This window comes from Sinocyclocheilus grahami, unplaced genomic scaffold (genome assembly GCF_001515645.1).
Source record: "Sinocyclocheilus grahami isolate Dianchi unplaced genomic scaffold, SAMN03320097.WGS_v1.1 scaffold103.1, whole genome shotgun sequence".
Taxonomy (NCBI): domain Eukaryota; kingdom Metazoa; phylum Chordata; class Actinopteri; order Cypriniformes; family Cyprinidae; genus Sinocyclocheilus; species Sinocyclocheilus grahami.
The window spans coordinates 372,599-391,872 of NW_015505282.1; the positions used below are offsets into that span (position 1 = coordinate 372,599).

A 19,274-nucleotide genomic window follows, 5' to 3' on the forward strand; every position below is an offset into this window, starting at 1 on the left:
ATTTTCTTTTCAACTTTTCAATGTCTCAATTTTCAGTATTTTGTTGATATGTCTCTTTTTTGGAGCCCACTGTACATGCAGTGTTATTTTCCATGATCCAGCATTATGTGGCTCTGTTTGGGTGTAATGTAAATCTGTGTACCAGACACCGGAGCAGTTTTTACAAGCTTGCTCTGTGTGTTTCCAGGTCAGAGATGAGTACAGGCAGGACTATGACCCCGCCAGAGGGGGTTATGGGAAGCTGCTGCAGAAATCTTGAACATGCCTTCTGCCAAATTATAATTTTTTTAAACATTTGATTAAAAATGTATATAACAGGATTATGACAGGGACGGGGTGCACAGTAACGGATCCAGTTTTGTGTGTCTGTGATGTACATATTAGAGTTTAGTGCTTTAGGAAACTCATGTAGTCTGGCATGTGTAGTCTCTTTTTAAAAATAAAAATAAAAAAATACAGTGTTTTATAAAAATGCCTGGTAAGACTCCCACTGTTTGTCTTGAGATGAACCCAGCATCTACTGCATGCATAATCTCAGATGTAAAATGCGTTGCCAGTGAATCTAGTCTGGTTTGCTGACACATAAACTATTGCAAAAAATTAAATTAATAGTAATATTTGTTTGCTATAACTGGAAATCAGAATAGTGCACTGGTTAATTATCAGCAAAAAAATTGACATTTTGGCTCTGTTCACACTGCTGGCAAATGTGGCCCAAATCCAAATATTTTATTTCTGTATGACAGCACGCTGCGCAGGTGTTGCCAAGTCCACAGTTTTCCAGTGGAATTGGGTTACTTTTTCCATTGTTGTCGCGGGTCATTTTTCAACTTCGTGGGCTGAAGTGATCCCACTAATGTGATATTTACCACCGGAACATGATCGGGCTAGTTTTGGACTAGTTTTAAGAAGCAATCTGGCTGATTTTGTGAAAATCTGGCAACCCTGTATTGTTCTTTTATGCATGCATGTCCGTTCAGAACCATAATCAGTTCACACTGGAAATATGATATTGGCCACAATGTGAGCAGCTATACAAAAAAAAAATAATTGGAATTGAGTACTAAAGGCTTGCAAGTGTGAATATAGCCTGTGTACTAATTACTGCACAACGCCTTGCATTAATTTCAGTCATTACATAATTGAACTTCAACCCATTCCAATGTATATAAAACTATTTTATTACTTAAAAAAATATTCTAAATTATTTAGACATACAGTGGGTACGGAAAGTATTCAGACCCCCTTAAATTTTTGGTGGACAGAAATGCCTAAAAATGGCTGTCCACCAACGTTTACCATCCAACCTGACAGAACTGGAGAGGATCTGCAAGGAGGAATGGCAGAGGATCCCCAAATCCAGGTGTGAAAAACTTGTTGCATCTTTCCCAAAAAGACTCATGGCTGTATTAGATCAAAAGGGTGCTTCTACTAAATACTGAGCAAAGGGTCTGAATACTTAGGACCATGTGATATTTCAGTTTTTCTTTTTTAATAAATCTGCAAAAATGTCAACAATTCTGTGTTTTTTTGTCAATATGGGGTGCTGTGTGTACATTAATGAGGGAAAAAAAATAACTTAAATGATTTTAGCAAATGGCTGCAATATAACAAAGAGTGAAAAATTTAAAGGGGTCTGAATACTTTCCGTACCCACTGTATATAACAGGGTTGCAAAATTTTTTAACATTTATTTATTTTACACCGACCTTATGAGTTGGAAAATCAGCATTTTGTGAAGGTTAAGAATACACATTTGCAAACACAATAACGGACACCGCACTGGTTATTCAACATGGTTTTATGTATTTTTAAATAATGATGAAACTAGTAGTCAGAAACTCAGTCTGAGGTTATGATTCGTTGGTTCAAGTAACTAAATGACTGTATCGCTCTTGAATGCTGGGTCACTGACAAAAGTATAAATCTACTATCCTGACATATTTTTGTACCAAACTGCATCACAAGGTAGAAAAGATGACTCAAGCACACACAACCGCAACAATCAGCATTCTCCTATTCTGCTCGCAAATTTCAACCTGATCTTATGAAATTGCGTATCAATAGCACAAGTTTATGTTTCGATTTGGCATACTGTTTATAGACAAAAATTGTCTTTGGCTTGCATATGATATGCAATGGGTAGGATTAGGGTTGTGGGGTAGATGTGTATGCACGTGAAAACGCTCTCGGTTACTCACGTAACTTCGGTTCCCTGAGATGAGGGAACGAGACATTGCTATGGGAATTACCCTTTCCTCCAAGTACTACTGAAGCCTTATTGAATCACGCCAGTGAAACTGGCCAATGGCGTTCAAGCGTGAGAAATATGAGGGGCTCCACTCTATATAAAGCAGCGCTTGTACGTCATCTATTCAGAATCTTGACTAAAGCAACTTGGCATTCTAAGATCCTGAGCTAGGTTGCGGCCACTAGACAATGCTGCGTCACACCAGGGGCAGAGTTAACGCTGGTGAAACAGAGAATATGAAATGGCACCGCCAATAAGCAAGAGTATGATGGTGATCATGTCCTAAAAGATGTGATGAACTATATCATAACAATGTGATGAGCATTTGGATTGGTGGCGTGTCAGTACAGGGGTGTATACGACCTGGATTGTATGGGCTCGAACGGGGGTCCCGTGAGAGCTTCAAGTACAAGCGCCAAGTCCCAAGTGGGTAGGGTGGAAGGGCGATAAGGGTTCAGCCTTCTTGCTCCTTTTAAAAATCGTATGATCAGGTAATTTCTGCTGATAGGGCGATTATTGACGTGCGCGTGAAAGGCTGTTATAGCGGCCACATACACTTTCAATGTGGATGGCATACGACCACTATCAAATCTCTCTTGAAGAAAGGCAATTATTGGTATTGGAAAGTTATATGGGTCTTCGCCCCGCGATACGCACCAATTTGTGAAAATTCTCCATTTATGTGCGTAAAGACGCCTCGTGGAAGGAGCTCTAGCCTCAGAGATAGTGTTCAACACGTGCTGAGGAAGTGCATCTGTTACTGGCAAGTCCCGTTGAGCGGCCAGACTTGAAGGCTCCATGACTCTGGATTTGGGTGCCATACCATTCCTTGTGCCTGAGAGAGGAGGTCTCTCTTCAGTGGGACAGTCCACGGGGGGGCTACCAGCATCTCTACTAGTTCTGGGAACCACGGCTGGTTAGGCCATTTCGGTGACACTAACAGAACAGATTCCCTTTCCTCTCTGATTTTGCAAAGCATGCGAGGCAGAAGCTTCACTGGAGGAAAGGCATACTTACGTACTTTCGGCCAGCTCTGAGCTAGTGCATCCACTCCCAGGGGAGACAGTGTCAGTGAATAAAACAGTGGGCAGTGAGTGTTCTCCACTGATGCGAAGAGATCCACCTCCACCCTGCCAAATACACTCCAAATCATATTGACTGTCAAAGGGTGTGATCTCCACTCTCCGTGGATCACCCTGCCCCTCAACAGTAAGTCTGCGCCGTGATTCAGGCGTCCGGGGACATGTACTGCCCGGATGGAGAGGAGGTGTTGATCTGCCCACAGAAGAAGGTCTCTTGCCAGCCGCGAGCTCACACCCCCTTGGTGATTTATAAACGCTACCACTATCATGTTGTCCGTCCTGATGAGAACGTGACAGTGGAGAATGTCCAGGAGAAAGCACTCGAGCGCTAGGTGTACAACAAGGAGCTCCAGACAGTTTATGTGCCACAACTTCTCCGTATCTGACCACGTCCCGAAGGCTGGTCAGCCGTCGCATACGGCTCCCCAACCCGTGCTCGATGCATCTGTCGTAACAGTCTTTCTCCTGATCACTTGGCCAATAGGAAAACCTCGGCGATACAGTGTCATATCGCGCCAAGGGGTCAGTGCCTTCAAGCAGTCACGCGTTACTCGTACACGCAAGGTGCCAGCGCGCCATGCACTCTGTGGCATGCGACTTTTCAGCCAGAGCTGAAGCGGTCGCATATGTAGGAATCCTAATTTGCACACTATTGAGGCGGCAGCCATCTGGCCGAGCGTCCTCTGAAAGCAAATCAGCGGGGGAGTGTCCTAGCTTGAAGACTGCAAGAGAGCAGATCAGTTTTTGTGTGCGCTCCTCCGACAGAAGCGCTTGCATATTGATTGAATTCAGCTTCACTCCTAAAAAGGAGATGCTCTGGCTCGGTACCAGCATGCTTTTTTGCATATTCACAGTCAGCCCTAAGCTCTGAACATGAGCAAGAAGTCTGAGCTTGTCGCTGAGCAGCGCGCTCTTTGATTGGGCTAAGACTAGCCAATTGTCGAGATAGTTCAGGATGTGCATTCCGCTCTGCTTTTGTGGAGAGAGAGCAGCATCCATGCACTTCGTAAACGTACGAGGGGCCAGGGAAAAACCAAAGGGGAGGGTGAATTTATACGCTATCCCCTCAAATGCAAATCTCAGGAAGCGCCTGTGGCGGGGGGGTACCTGAATGTGGAAATAAGCATCCTTTAAATCCACGGAGATAAACCAAGCTGATGTGTGAGAGGATTTGCTTTAGTGTAATCATTTTGAACGAACGCTTCGAAAGCGCGCGATTCAGCGGTCTCAAATCCAAGATTGGGCGGAGTCCGCCGTCTTTCTTTGGCACCAGAAAATGACGACTGTAGGAGCCGCTCTCACGATCTGTAAGGGGCACTGTCTCTACAGCGCGTTTTGCGAGAAGATTGTGTATTTCCTCTCGCAGAACTAAGGCATTCTGCTCCCATACAGTGGACATTAAACACACAGTTGAAACGGGGCAGTCTGCAGAAGAACTGAAGCGTGTAGCCATTGTTTATTGATTTCATAACCCACTCTGACACCCCTGGTAGCGTCTGCCACGCTTCTGTGAACTGTGACAGCGGGCGAGGCGGGCTGCACACTGTGACGGATAACTCCCTGTTGGGGGGCGGGGAGTTTAATACCACACGAGTGTGAGAATGAGTGATGGGGCAGAGGGGAGTTCAATATTGCCCTGATATTGAGGTGAGTTTTGTATTTTTTTTTACTTTATTGCACTGCATAGTGGAACAGTCAAAACACAAACATGACAATCGTTCTTGCCGCCCGCAACAGGTGAACACGCACAGCGGAGCGAGCAGACTTCTTCAGTGGCTCGTCTTCGGCGCTGGGTGCAGCTTTTCTCCTCCGAGAGACAGCGTCAGGAACGCGGCTTTGATTCCGGAGCCAGTGGCCTACCGCCTCTGTCAGGGCGGGGCCTCTGGCTCTTGGAGCCCTGACGGCACTTCGGCCACGGCTTTCTTGGCCTCACCGCCGGCTCATGTTCGCGGTGAACAGCAGCAGAAGAGGCTTTCGGGAACTGAGGAGGAGCGGGAACATGCAGGAGGGTTCACGTTGGGGCGTTTTGGCAGGAAGTGATTAATGGCCTTAGACTGTTTTTGCACTTCAACGAAGCGCTCCATGAACGTCTCCACCGCTGCTCCAACGAGACCTGATGGATTCACCGGTGCATCCAGAAGGGTCGTCTTCTCTGAGTCTTTCAACTCAGTCAGGGTAAGCCACAGGTGATGATCCAGCACTACAAGATTCCCGATGTTGCGGCCGATCGCACGCATTGCAGCTCTTTGAAGACTTCAGGGCCACCCTCATCCAGAGACTTGAGAAGTTTGGCCTGATACACCTGGAGTATCGCCATGACGTGCAGTGCTGAAGCTGCCTGGCCTGCTGTGGAGAAAGCCTTGCCAGCGAAGTTTGCGGTGGCGCTGCAAGGTTTAGAGGGGAGAGACGCATTGTTTCTCACTCTCCAGTTCGCCGCAGCTGCAGGACAGAGGTGGGCAGCAACAGCTTCCTCCACGGGGGGAAGTTTAACGTACCCCACTCGGTCAGCGCAGTCCACAGATGACAGGAGGGAGGATACCGGATTGTGCACGCGACTGGTGAGAGCGGCACATTCCACGACTTAGTTATTTCATCGTGCACCTCCGGGAAAAGGGGGCTGGGCCTGGGCTGGTGTCCTTTTGGCCGCGGTCCGACTGGAGGTACCACTAGTCCAGACGGCTTCTGGCCAGCTCTGCAGGAGGCGCCCACTCCAAACCGAGCTCATCCACCGCCTTGGTCCGGACGCTTAGGAGCTCGACATCACTATGATGGAGGTCCCCCGCGTTGCTGCCGTGGGGCACAGTGTAATCCAGCGGGAGCTGTTGGACCACTCCTCTCTCGCAGATGCTGCCATCGAAATGGCATCATCTTCATCCTGGAGGGACGGAGATCAGCAGTCATGAAGCGCACTGGAAGGGAACCTGCAGTAGCGCGTGGCCACTGAGCCGGCGCGAGCTCGTCACCTGATCCACATCGGAAGCTCGCTGCACTTTACTCCTTGGCTCAAAAGAGGCTGCAGAGGAAGAACATGGCAAAGCTATTTGAGCGAGTTCATAGCCTTGGACGATGGTAACACGGAGCCTGAGAGTCCAAAGGCTCATATCTCCGCAGTGGGGGCAGTCCGACCCCCCAAGCATCGCCTTTGCATGGGTCCCAGGCAAAAGACGCACAATTCGTGGCCATCAGAGAGTTCGATTGGCTCCGCGCAGGAGAGGCAATCGCGAGAGGTCATCCTTGTCCGAAGCTCACAGGAGCACAGCAGGGGAGAGAAGGCGTGTCCGCTGCAGCGTGTAGATCACAGTACTCTTGATGATAGGCTTCTTGCTTCTCGTAGAAGTTTGGCTGAAGGAAAAGATTCTGAATGGATGACGTACAAGTGCTGCTTTATATAGAGTGGCGTGATTCAATAAGGCTTCAGTAGTATTTGGAGGAAAGGGTAATTCCCATAGCAACGTAGAGTGACCGAATCGAAAGGGAACTGCGTATCATATGCACAACAAAGTAAATTTTTGCGGATCAATACCACGAATTTCTGTTTTTATTTGGCGTACTATTTATACGCATTTTCATGAGACCGGGCTCCAAATTTAGCTTGACCTTCAGTGTTTGTGACAGAATGGCAGGTTTCGATGATATTTTTCAGATCAGTCTTCACCATTAAAAAGAGTATAAATAAAAAGGCAGAAACCTGCAGCTTTCACCGCACTGTGCTCATTTAAAAATGACCTTTAACTGACTTCAATTAACGACAAATCTACATGCTACAAAATCCATTTTAACCGCTGATGCATTCGAGGAAAAACAACGGAAAGTGCTCAGAATTGAGAGAACAGCAGTTTGCAACAACAGAATGGCCAAATAATGCTGGCAGTTTACATTAAGCAGCCTGATATTAAGCTTCAATCCTGCGGCTTTTTCATTAGAAACATCTGGGAACATATTTAGAGGATGATCAAATGCTAACAAAGCAATCTGGTCCAGGACTTTAAGAGTATCGCCACAAAATTTGCTTTCAAGTTACAAGCTTGACCGTACAAGCAGAATTCTGGTGTTTGACAGTACATTCATTGAATGCTTCTTGCACCTCAACAACGTTGTGACATTTATAAACTACAAAGTCCTTCAAGTTTCATGCTGCAAAGCAACAGCTATGTTCTTTACCAAAAGAAACCTGATAGAAACACATAATGGCTGTGTTATAAATGAAATTTAAAATAAAATACGTTTAAAAACAAATATCCACACGCTTGTGAGGTTTTGAATCTTTGTGGTTGCCAGAAACAGAAAAAAAGTCTCCATTGCTGCGCATCTCCCGTTCGTTTCTCTGAGAGGTCGTCACAGGCTTGGTTAAATTTGAGGTTGAGGAAGCTGGAAAAAGGCATATCTGAGCCGCCGATGTACTGCGAAGAGGTAAACACGACCTGACGAACTCCAGCAAACCAACAGGAATGATTGGACAGGCTCAAATATTGGGAACTTCCAGCTTTGGGTTTCTTTGTCCTGCTGTGAAGTCCTTTCCCTCAGGTTGCGTTCGTCATCCAGACACCAGTCTACGAGTCTGGAGTCTATGTGGCTTTGTCTTGGTTTAGACAGTCGGACATTCTGCAGTCACACAGCTCTCTGTAGATCCTCTTGCGGACGCGAGGCATGTCCTCTTGAGTGAACAGCAGCGGCTTCATGAACGCCAGGCACTTGCAGTACTGCCAAATAAAAAAGATGCTCAGTTTGATCACAAGTCATTTTATTACGGATATATAAATGAAGTACAACATTAGCCTCTTATTAATCTTGATTTTTCATCTGAACATCGAAATGTGTGAGATCTTATTAGTGATTAATTTTTTTGTCATTGGTCTGTGGAAATTTATTTTGGATATTATATTAAAGCAATAAGCCCCAAGAAGCCGTGGTTTACAGTGAATTTATTGCATCGTGCCTAACAACACCCCTTAGCTGTTATAAATTCACTGTAAACCATGGCTTCACGGGGCTTATTGCTTTTATAAGACGGTTATTCCATATACGTAGTAAGGTTTCACAAAATAAAACTGAGCAAATTAAGTGTAATGATATTAATAAAAACAGTATTCTTCCACGAAACAATATAGTTCCTCAGAAAGTGGTTGCCAAGCATCAGAAAAACGTAAACAAAGGTGTATGTTTGTAGAGTAATTTACAACAGCTTCGAAAGTGGCTCAACCAATCAGAATCCAGGACCGGACCTATCCTATCCTATAGTTGCTGACCGCAAGGCACTGCAGAGGGTGGTGAAAACCGCCCAACGCATCACAGGGACACCACTTCCTGCTATTGAGGACATCCAGAAGAAACGCTGTCTACGTCGAGCTCGCAGCATTCTTAAGGACTCCTTTCACCCTGACCATAGACTGTTTAACCTCCTGCCCTCCGGGAGGCGCTTCAGGAGCCTCCGGACAAGGACCAGCAGACTTAGGAACAGCTTTTTCCCTACAGCTGTCTCCTTACTGAATTCTGCCCGCTGACTCCCCCCCACACACCACACTCACACTCCTCACCACATCTGGTTTACCAAAAAAATAAATAAAAAAAAACACAAACTGTTAAACTTGTTATTACTTGCACTACTGTCTGTACATCCAGAATACTGAATGATCCATTTGCACACTGGAATATTTTCTATGCACTTTTTTAAATGTCCATTGCACTTGTGTTTTGTACTGCTTAATGTATCGCTTACATATTCATTTGTAAATGATGTTCATATGTTCATACTTTTCTGCTTATAGTGTACATAAACTTATTACATAATCCATCTGTATAGTATGTTCATAGTACACCTATCTGTATATCATGCTGATAGTATTTAAAAATCTGGAAATTGTGTCCATAGTACTGCCTTATCTGTATATTTATTGTACATTTGTAACATATTGGGAGACACTGTATATCCTGTACTTACTGCTTATTGCACATCTGGTTAGATGCTAACTGCATTTCGTTGCCTTGTACCTTACATGTGCAATGACAATAAAGTTGAATCTAATCTAATCCGTTTTATAATTGTTCATTTGTGTGATTTAGTATGAATTTTTTTGTATTAATTTATTATACCATTGCTTTTCCCACTGACAATCATAATTATGGCGGATAAGTGGAAAAAGTTATGTGACTACATCATAAATGTATCAACTGAATTCAATATCGAAGCAGCAAGTTATGTTACTCAACAACCATTAACAACTAATGCATAAAACAACACAAATCAGATATGAAATTTGCGATGCAGCGGAAGTAGCGACAAATCTTTTCTTCTGTATCCTGTTTTCTTTTGTAAATAAATACGTTACATGCTTAGCGCTATCTATGCATTGCTTGTTTGTCTTGTTTTCACTGGTAAGTCCACTTACGGCTTTTCGATTAAACATTACGATTTCAAACCATTAAAAAACACTAGTGTTGTAGAAGGATAACTCGCATACAAAATAACCGTTTTTGTTCACACAGTATATGTGTGTGTACGGTGTTTATTTAGTATGTATATATAAACATGCATGTATATATTTAAGAAAAATAGGTTATGTTTATATATTAAGTATATTTATTTATAAGATAAATTATATCAATATAAATATAGACATGTAAATACAAGTAAATGTTTTAAAAATATATACAGTATGTGTGTGTATTTATATAGACATAATAAATATACACAGAACACACATATATTATGTAAACAAAACTTTTATTTTGGATGCGATTAATCGCTTGACAGCACTAAAAAAAATATTTTAAAAACATATGCAGGGATGAAATCTCTGTGCGTTTAGAAAATATATATATGGTGAATTTTTATTTCATGATGATTTAAAAAAAAAAAAAAATCCCAAATTTTCCTAATTTTTTTGACAAATTTATAAAAATTTGGTCAAATATTCACATTTGATTTGTCTGTTTAGACCAATGCATAAAATGCAACCAAGTTGCCACTAAGTTTTATGTAACAGCATTGGTCCTGAACATGTAACCAAAAGTGTGAATCTTACTAGTTGGCCAGTTTTCAGAAAAGCAATTATAACACCTCTGTGTTAAAAAAAAAAAAAAAACGGCATTTAGATGTTCGTGCCGTTCAAACTGAAATGTTCACACTATACATTTGTCTCGGTGTGAACAGGCCTTTAGCTTGTTTGTGAGAGGTCGTTCTTGCCCAGTCCTGCCCACTGACAGCCATGAATATATCTAGGTACTTTTAGCACAATATAAAGGACCACTGCGCTGTGTATCATCAATCCACCCAACCCTACTATACACTAATATTTCTTACCTCCAGGACAAAAACCCCACAGTCATTGTCGTTCTTCTGCTGTGGAATGGTCCTGTTGACGACCATCCTCCAGCCCTTCTGAAACACGGCTTGTTTCTTCTCCTTGGCTTCTGCCAGGATGTACTTCAGGATGTTCTGTGGATGAGAGTCACACTCGTCAGGCCTCTGAGAGGATTTCAGTCTGAATCACCCTTCAAAAGCACTCACATCCACAGCGAACTTGAACAGGATGCCCTGGGAGTCGTAGAAGTTGATGCTTTGCTTGGAGACGTCCAGGGTTATGAGCGACCAGTGGATCTCCAGGTGCAGAGGAATCAGGATCAGTGTCTTAGAAAACAGATCAACCTGAGCAAATATGCACAGACAGGAGACATTAGGCATTGTGCATAATTTGTCATTTACATAATTCATTGTTTGTACAGTGCCTCTATTCCTTAAAATAACAGTAATGAGACACAATTCCATATTCTTTAGAAAGAAAACAATTAAACAAATAAGTAGAATTTTAAGAAATGTGCTTCTTTTTTTTCTTTTACAAAGGAAGTCAATGGGCTTCAATGTTGTTTGATTCCCAATGTTCTTCAAACTATCTTCTTGTGTGTTATCGCAGCACAAAATGTAAACAAGTAAGATAAATGATAACAGAAATTATACTTTTGGGTGAATTAATGCTTTAATCACCTCCTTTCACTGAGCAAGTGTTGAAAAGAACAAAAAGTTGACTTAGGAAGGACAAAAACCTTACAGGAGACTTGTTATCATGCAATAAACAAAAACGCATGAGATGCAAGCTTTTTGCATCTGTGTGTGATGTTTGCATGCCGTGACATTCACCTTTTTGGTCCATCGTCTCACTCCTTCATAACCTTTTGCTACAAACTGTCGGTAAAAAAAACTGTTGAAGAAATGAACCTAGAAAATGACAAGGCGTCAGAAGTTATGAGAGGAAATAATGCAACAACATTGATTCATTCGCAAGATAAGAGCCATAACATACAGAAACCAAGTATGATTATTATTATTATTTGTATTATTATTATTATGCCAGTAATGCATACCTACTACTGTATATGAAATAACTATAATTATCAGAGCTAATAAGTGGTCACATTTACTGTTGTTCTGCAAATTTTCCTGGGCAAATGTTCTAGTAATTTAACAGGCATTTCTCATGAGGGCGAACGATTCCCCCACAACAGGTTTAAGTTGGTCACACAAATTTGCATTGCTCACCAACAGAAAGTCTACTATGTGAGCTGAGCTTTATATGTTGCAACACTACAGACATGTTTGCCCCCAAAATATTGATTATTCAACTAAACACAGCTTTTGACTGAACCTTTTGCAATAAATGTAAGCAATATATCACACACTCAGTTGTGAATCTCAGTTCAGCTGTGATCCGGTCCGATATTCAGAACAGTGTTTGCCGTTGGATGCCATTAATGCTTTTACCTTATGATTTGTAGCTTCCATGATCAGTTCTCCATACATGTTAATCACCTGTAAAAACACATGCATCAAATCCTGCATGAATTCAGTGTACATGTATATGCTGTTGGATTTCAAAGAGGCCTACCTGATCATTGACCCAGTTTTGGTCATCAAGTGTTGAAAGGTCATCTAAGGTCAAAGTGTGCTTGTTGTAGATCACTTGGAAGAAATGCATAGGAGCACAGGCCAGACCAGCCCTGTACTTGGCCACTTCTTTTGTTATCAGCTTCATCCTGTAGCAGAATATACAGGATATGAAGTGAAATTAGAGCACCTTATGCTATTTTCCACAAATTGTGTACAAATTGGTGTTCCATTACTTTTCAAAAAGCAACGGAAACACAAATTCCATCTTCTTTGAAATGTTAATGGTTTATCTTAGATATCTAATGTAATCCAGCATGAGAGAGATGGCTAGTTTTAAACACATCAAATCCCCTTTTCCCAAACTGTTTTCTGCAATTGTCAAGTTCAATCATATAATCCTGTTACCGAAGTCACATGAAAAAAATGGTAACACTTTATTTTAAGGTGTCCTTATTACATGTACTTACTATTATAACAACAATAAATTATGCACGCCAAAACCCTAATCCGAACCCTAACCATATAATAAGTACATGTAGTTAATTAATATTACTCAGTACTTAAATGTATCATTACACTGTAACAAGGACACCTTAAAATAAAGTGCAACCAAAAATTGTTACAAAATGTAGGGGTTGGTATGATTTGTAAAAATTTTTAAAGAATGGTTCTGCCCACCAAGGCTTTATTTGATAAAAAAAATACTTGTGCTGTCAAACGATTAATCGCATCCAAATTAAAAGTTTTTGTTTACATAATATATGTGTGTGTACTGTGTATATTTTATATGTATATATAAATACAAACACATGCATGTATATATTTTGAAAATATTTACATGTATTTACATGCATATATGTATATTCATATAATTCATATTATTTATAAATGTATTTAATATGTACACCAATGCTGTCAAATGATTAATCTCATCCAAAATAAAAGGTTTTGTTTACATTATATATATGTATGTGTACTGTGTATATTTATTATGTATATACAGTATAAATACACACACACATACTATATATATATATATAGAAAATATTTATGTTTATACAATTCTATATTCATATTCTTATATATAAATATATTTAATATATAAACATATTTTTCTTAAATACATACATGCATGTGCTTGTATTTATATGTACATAATAAATATACACAGTACACACACATATATTCTGTAAACAAAAATGTTTATTTTGAATGTGATTAATCGCGATTAATCGTTTGACAGCACTAGTCAAAACACATAAAATGTGACATTTAGTTTGACCTCCAGAGGTCTTTCTGAAGGTTATGTCCCTCCTTTCACTGATGGACAACTTGATTTTGTGCCATACTTGTAGAAAAGCATGATTCAGTAGGGATTAAACTTGCCTGTCATTTAGATCAGACTGAAACGTCTTATTTAGGTGATCGAGGACGTCGGTCTCGCTCAACGGAGTGAAGCCTCCGTATTTCCCATAGAACTGCTCGAGGAATTCTGGAAGTTAAACGCATACTCATTAACAAACCAAAGAAAAGAAACACCAGAAGCTGTCAAACTCATCCGAACACTACCATGAATGCACTCGATGATGCCCTCGGTGGTGAACTCAACCAGAGGCAGTGCAGGCGGCTGTCCTGTCTCCTCCGTGGAGTCGCTCCTGTTCTCCTCAGCGAGGGGTTTGCAGTAGTGATGGTCCCAGGAAGCGCTCAGACCGGGTGGCGCAGTTTCCATTGCATCTGGCTCTGTGTGGGGCTTCTTCATCAAGTCGTTGGGTGTGTCGCTGGGAGCGCTGTTCTCCAAGCCGTTCACCAGGACGGTGCATTCCCTCCCTCTCTCAGTTTGGGAAAGCTCTGGCTTCTCTTTAGGAGACGGAGCCTCGTCCATCTCAGAAGCAGCGTCCGCTTCCAGAGTCACCACCGAGTTTGCTGCAGCCGAGCTCACCACCTCCTCCTCCGCCGCCACCTCTTCTTCTTGGCTCAGCATCTCTTTCTTCCTGCGGCCGCGTTTCTTGGACAGCTGCTGGTGTCCCGGCGCGAGGGGCTTGCCGTGGGGCCCGCAGCAATCGCACGTCTTCGGCACCCGTTTCCTCCTGGAGCGTCCATTCTCGGGCATCTCGCCCGATTCTGCCCTAATGGAGCGGTTTGCTGCCGGGACCCTCATCGAGAACTCTACCCCATTCCTCCCGGGAGCCTCTCCACCCGTTCTGGGTTTCTAGCAGGACTCCTCCATCGACACGCAGACGCTGGATCTTGGAAATGGACTTCTGTGGATGCACTTTTCTAAACTGCACGCTGAAAAATGTCTATTAACGGGAGAAAGAGTAAAACAATCTTAGTGATTTTAGATTAAATTTGCAGAAATAGCATTAAAAGTATTGTGTGGGTAACACTTACTGGTCACGGCTGCATTAAAAATGATATTTAAAAAACAATTACACTATATATAAACACTCTACCAATCAAAGGGTTTTGAACAGTAAGATTTGTAATGTGTTTTAAAGAAGTCTCTTCTGCTCACCAAGCCTGCATTTATTTGATCCAAAATACAGCAAAAACAGTAATATTTTTACTTTTTAGAAAAGCTGGTTTTTATTTGAATATATTTTAAAATGTTATTTATTGCTGTGATCAAAGCTGTATTTTCAGCATCATTACTCCAGTCTTCAGTGTCACATGATCTTCAGAAATCATTCTAATATGCTGATTTGCTGCTCAAAAACATTTATTATTATTATTATGTTGAAAACAGCAGAGTAGAATTATTTCAGGTTTCTTTGATGAATAGAAAGTTCAGAAGAATAGCATTTATCTGAAATATAAATATTTTGTAACATTATAATTGTCTTTATCATCACTTTTGATCAATTTAAAGCATCCTTGCTAAATAAAAGTGTTCATTTCTATAATTTCTTTACCAAAAAAAATAAAAATAATACTGACTCTTTTGCATGGTATAGTGCATGTATAATGTTACAAAAGCTTTTTATTTCAGATAAATGCTGATCTTTGGATCTTTCTATTTATCAATGAATCCTGAAACAAATGCACTCAACTGTTTTCAGCATTGATAATAATATCAATAAAAAGGTTTCTTGAGCAGCAAATCAGCATATTAGAATGATTTCTGAAGATCATGTGACACTGAAGACTGGAGTAATGATGCTGAAAATACAGCTGCGCATCACAGAAATAAATGACAGTTTAACAGATATTCACATAGAAACCAGTTATTTAAAAAAATAAAAATATTCCACAATATTGCTGCTTTTGGATCAAATAAATGCAGGCTTGGTGAGCAGAAGAGACTTCTTTAAAAAAAAATCATAAAAATCTTACTGTTCAAAAACATTTGACCCACATACGCTTTCATTTTCACAGTTTCAACACACACAAGTAACTTTTGCAAACCACATGTGTCCAACTCTGCTGAACATTGAATATGCCATTTAAAAATGTCTTAGATTATGTGTTAATTTTGCTGCTCACTCGGCTGCACGTTTTCTGATGAAGAAACGCCAAGTATATTTCTGATCATAGCAATCGCGTGGTATTTTGAAGGAGGCTACTATCGTACAGAACCGGCTTATCATGTTCATATAACACTGTGTTTATATGGCATCACTACAGTACATGTTTAGTGAGGTTATCGTCTACTTTGCGGCTGTCATACACCAGGATATATACTATACATGATTATTATAAAGGTGTACCATGGTATTTTTATGATTCAAGGCACTTCAATGAAAAGCGCTCTACATGTTTGACGGTATTACTGTAGTACTAGTGTAAATCTCAGTACTAGTAAAAATCATCGGATCGCAGACACCATCCGGAACTCAGACAGATTAACTTATGAATATGAGAAGAATATGACTGTGATATTCTGATCAACTATCTAACTGAATGAAAACACGAATACACAAGGCCCTCAGGAGAGCTGTAAGCAAACATGATCTGAAGGGAGATAGTGGTCATCAGTGACTCAGATCTAAAGAGATCCTTTATTTGACAATAAAACACAACACACAAGCTTGCCAAGCCCTCGCGCAGACATCTGTGACTCACAGCCTCACCGTGTGTCGGTCTCAGCGACGAGGTGTGCAGGGCCTTTAAAGCTGTGCGAATAAATGCCGATCGATACTGCACTATCAATGATATCGATAACAGTGAGGGTTATCTGGCGTTGTTATGGTCGCGGACCGAGCGCGGCGCACGTCGATGACATCACACGCCCAAGCGTTCTGGCGGCATCTAGCGGAAGGGAGATACTATTATTATTATTATTATTATTATTATAAACGGTGTTGGGGAAAGTTACTTTTAAAAATAATGCATTACAATATTGCGTTACTCCATAAAAAAGTAACTAATTACGAACTACAGTAACATCTTCTGATTTCTCTCAACATGGGGACAGGAGAGCTGTCAGTCAATAAATTGGAAAAAAAAGTAACTTGCGTTACTTATTTGAAAAAGTAACTCAGATATTCTCTTGTAAATTAAACAGTAATGCATTACTTTATTAGTTACTTGAAAAAGTAATCTGATTACGTAACTCGCGTTACTTGTAATGCGTTACCCACAACACTGATTATAAATGCCTCTAATCACAACTATGAAAGGACATGATATTTAAATATTATACTTTTTATTAGGCTATATATTTTGAGTCTTACCCTTCAAAAGTAACATTCTCTATATTCATAAATTGTAGACTTGGTTTTCTGTTTTCTAAATATTACAGTCTGATAACAAAACGCAGTGAGACCAAATTCTGTTTGTGCTGTCCTTCGTTTATTCACTTTGCTGTGGTTCATTTACAGCCCAGCTTACAGGAAACGGTCACAGGACTTTGGCTAACATTCTGGCCAATTTTCGAACAAACGTTCTTCCAGTAATGTTAATAGAACGTTCGTTCAAAGATAAATGGATTTTAATAACTTGCCAAAAATTTTATTTATGCATGTTTTATTAAGTATTTTTATGTTTTAGCTTGACGTTTGTTCAGTGCTTTTTAAACGTTACTGTGTTTCAAGCGTTCCCATCATGTTTGCAAAATAATAAAATGGAACATTTACTTAATGTTTTCTGTAATGTTCACACAGATAAGAAAAACTTTTTAATAGGCTACATAAAAAACTGCGGACAGTTACTGTGGTAAAAACATGGTAAATGTGCTGTTTACGGTGTTTTAACTTCAAATTTCACAGTAAAACTGCAGTTACTGTTGTAAGAGTTGTAAGAGATACTACTTACATCTTTGAACCTGATATGAATATAAAACTGATCCAAGGTCTATGGCACGTCACGTGACAGATAGCGTTTAATCACCCTAGTTAGCAGGTGTGTTCATTTAGTTAAACGCAATGAAGCTCAAAGACCGCCTCGGATGACCGATATAATACAGCGAATCTTAGTAATATACGGAGCTAATCTGATTAATAAAGAAGACAGAATAAATTTTATAACAGAAATTAAGACAGCATCTTTACGACTACTCACCCAACCTGTGGCACACGTAAACTGATGGCAAATATCGCAATGTGCGCTGAATGAGATTTCTTGAACGTGATTTCATAGCGATACACATCTCATGCCCTTCGCGTCTGTGTACTGACGCCAAAAGGTTCCCATTGAAAGCAATGCAGATCCTAGTTCAAAATATAGTGACGCCGATGGGCACCTTTGATGTCTTCATAGTGACGCTAAAGGTGCTGACCATGCCTAAGTTTCTGAGGCCTTGGTAGTGAGAATGGGTTGCTATACATAACAACTATATCATTGTCAAACCATTACAACCTGCTCACATTTTCTGTTGGTGGTCTTGCCCTAACAGCAGTGTTTCACAAACAGTTACAACAACCAGAGAAAAAGTAATGTTATAAAGTCAAGGGTCAAGTGCTCAACTAAAGCAAACACTTATCTCCACAACGGTGACTTCAAATTTGATTATTTTCAATAAACATTAACATTTAAATCTCTGTTAATTCTTAATAAGAAATGTTTAGATGCATGGCAAAAAAATTCAAACTGGTTAGTAATGTGTGGAGTTGTTTAATCGTCTTCTGCTGAGATCTTGAGAGATTTAATGTCTTTTATTTCAGTTGATTTCATCTAAGGCTGTGGCTGAAGTCAGTTGTAGTTCTTGTGTTTTTCTTTTCTTCAGTGATTCTGCTTGTTAACAGCAGCTGTTCATCACTAATGCTCAATCAGCACTTAATTAATCACATAATTATCTCATTAACTTTAACACTCTTTTAGAGTGGGACCATATATGCTCCGAGCAGTGTTAATTTAGTGTAGAGCCTTGCATGGTCAAGCACCCTCCTACTCAGTGGCGTAACTTTGCTTTGAAAAGTGGTGGGGACACAGCGCAAATTGTTTTGATAGTTTTTTTATTTAATAACCTAATTTACTTGGGGACTGGGTTTAGAGTTGGACAACCTTAATTTTTGCTTTTCAAAAATACATCGATGTATTTTTGTATACCAGGTGCGGCTTCAGAGAATTTTGAACGCAGGTGCTGAGGGGGTGCAAGATCATTGACAGAGGGAGCTGCGCAATTCAGGGCTCCAGACTCATTCCTCCCACTGCTCGCTCTTTTGCGATTAACTTTCTCAGTTGGTTGCACGAGCAGGTTTTTTTTGTTTGCCTACAACATGCTATTAATCAACGCATGTTGATGAGCTTTTATCGTAGTTTATAGTTATATGGAAACGAAAGTAGTTAACATTCAACCCGTTCTTTTTCATCAGTAGTATTATTTGTGATATGAATTTTGTGAACGGGAGATCCTCTTTTGCATGTTATAAGCCGGGCTTCGGATGCTGTCACTTTCGATTTCATGATTTTGTCAGGTTTTACAATAAAATATAATTGTCTGTTTTGCTTACATCTATACACTTTTTAAGACAAAAAAACCCGATGGATTCATTGTTTTTTATTAAAATGCACAACAACAATAAAACAGTATTCAATGACGAACTAGCTTACAAAACGTTATTAACAAAAACGAATAAGATGAGGCATGGCCTACACGCTGTATTAGGCTATATAATGACTA

The 19,274-nt window shown here is 40.5% G+C and overlaps 2 protein-coding genes and 1 long non-coding RNA gene across 4 annotated transcripts in view; 2 read left to right on the forward strand and 1 right to left on the reverse strand.

Moving 5' to 3' along the window:
- ncbp2 (nuclear cap binding protein subunit 2) overlaps positions 1 to 449 on the forward strand; it is a 4,544-nt gene extending 4,095 nt beyond the window's left edge. The window contains exon 4 of the mRNA XM_016276566.1: positions 188 to 449. Coding sequence (XP_016132052.1) covers positions 188 to 259 — 72 coding nt within the window. The 3' untranslated portion in view covers positions 260 to 449. The remainder of the gene's footprint in view (positions 1 to 187) is intronic.
- Positions 450 to 2,427: 1,978 nt separating this feature from the next.
- On the forward strand, positions 2,428 to 8,597 carry LOC107588424 (uncharacterized). Its single transcript, XR_001609575.1, has 3 exons — positions 2,428 to 6,483; positions 7,858 to 7,862; positions 8,586 to 8,597. It is a non-coding gene; the product is annotated as an uncharacterized lncRNA (long non-coding RNA).
- Positions 6,492 to 16,428, reverse strand: senp5 (SUMO specific peptidase 5). 2 transcript variants are annotated; one of them, XM_016276500.1, is made up of 9 exons: positions 16,285 to 16,428; positions 13,784 to 14,514; positions 13,601 to 13,706; positions 12,213 to 12,360; positions 12,089 to 12,136; positions 11,468 to 11,545; positions 10,841 to 10,978; positions 10,634 to 10,768; positions 6,492 to 8,033 (listed from the first exon to the last, which is right to left on the reverse strand). In XM_016276500.1, exons 2-9 carry the CDS (start codon positions 14,370 to 14,372, stop codon positions 7,899 to 7,901), a joined length of 1,377 nt encoding a protein of 458 aa, XP_016131986.1. In that variant the 5' UTR covers positions 14,373 to 14,514; positions 16,285 to 16,428; the 3' UTR covers positions 6,492 to 7,898. The 2 variants fall into 2 exon arrangements, with proteins under 2 accessions (XP_016131986.1, XP_016131987.1); XM_016276501.1 differs by having other exon boundaries at positions 16,277 to 16,428.
- Between the last annotated feature and the right edge of the window lie 2,846 nt (positions 16,429 to 19,274).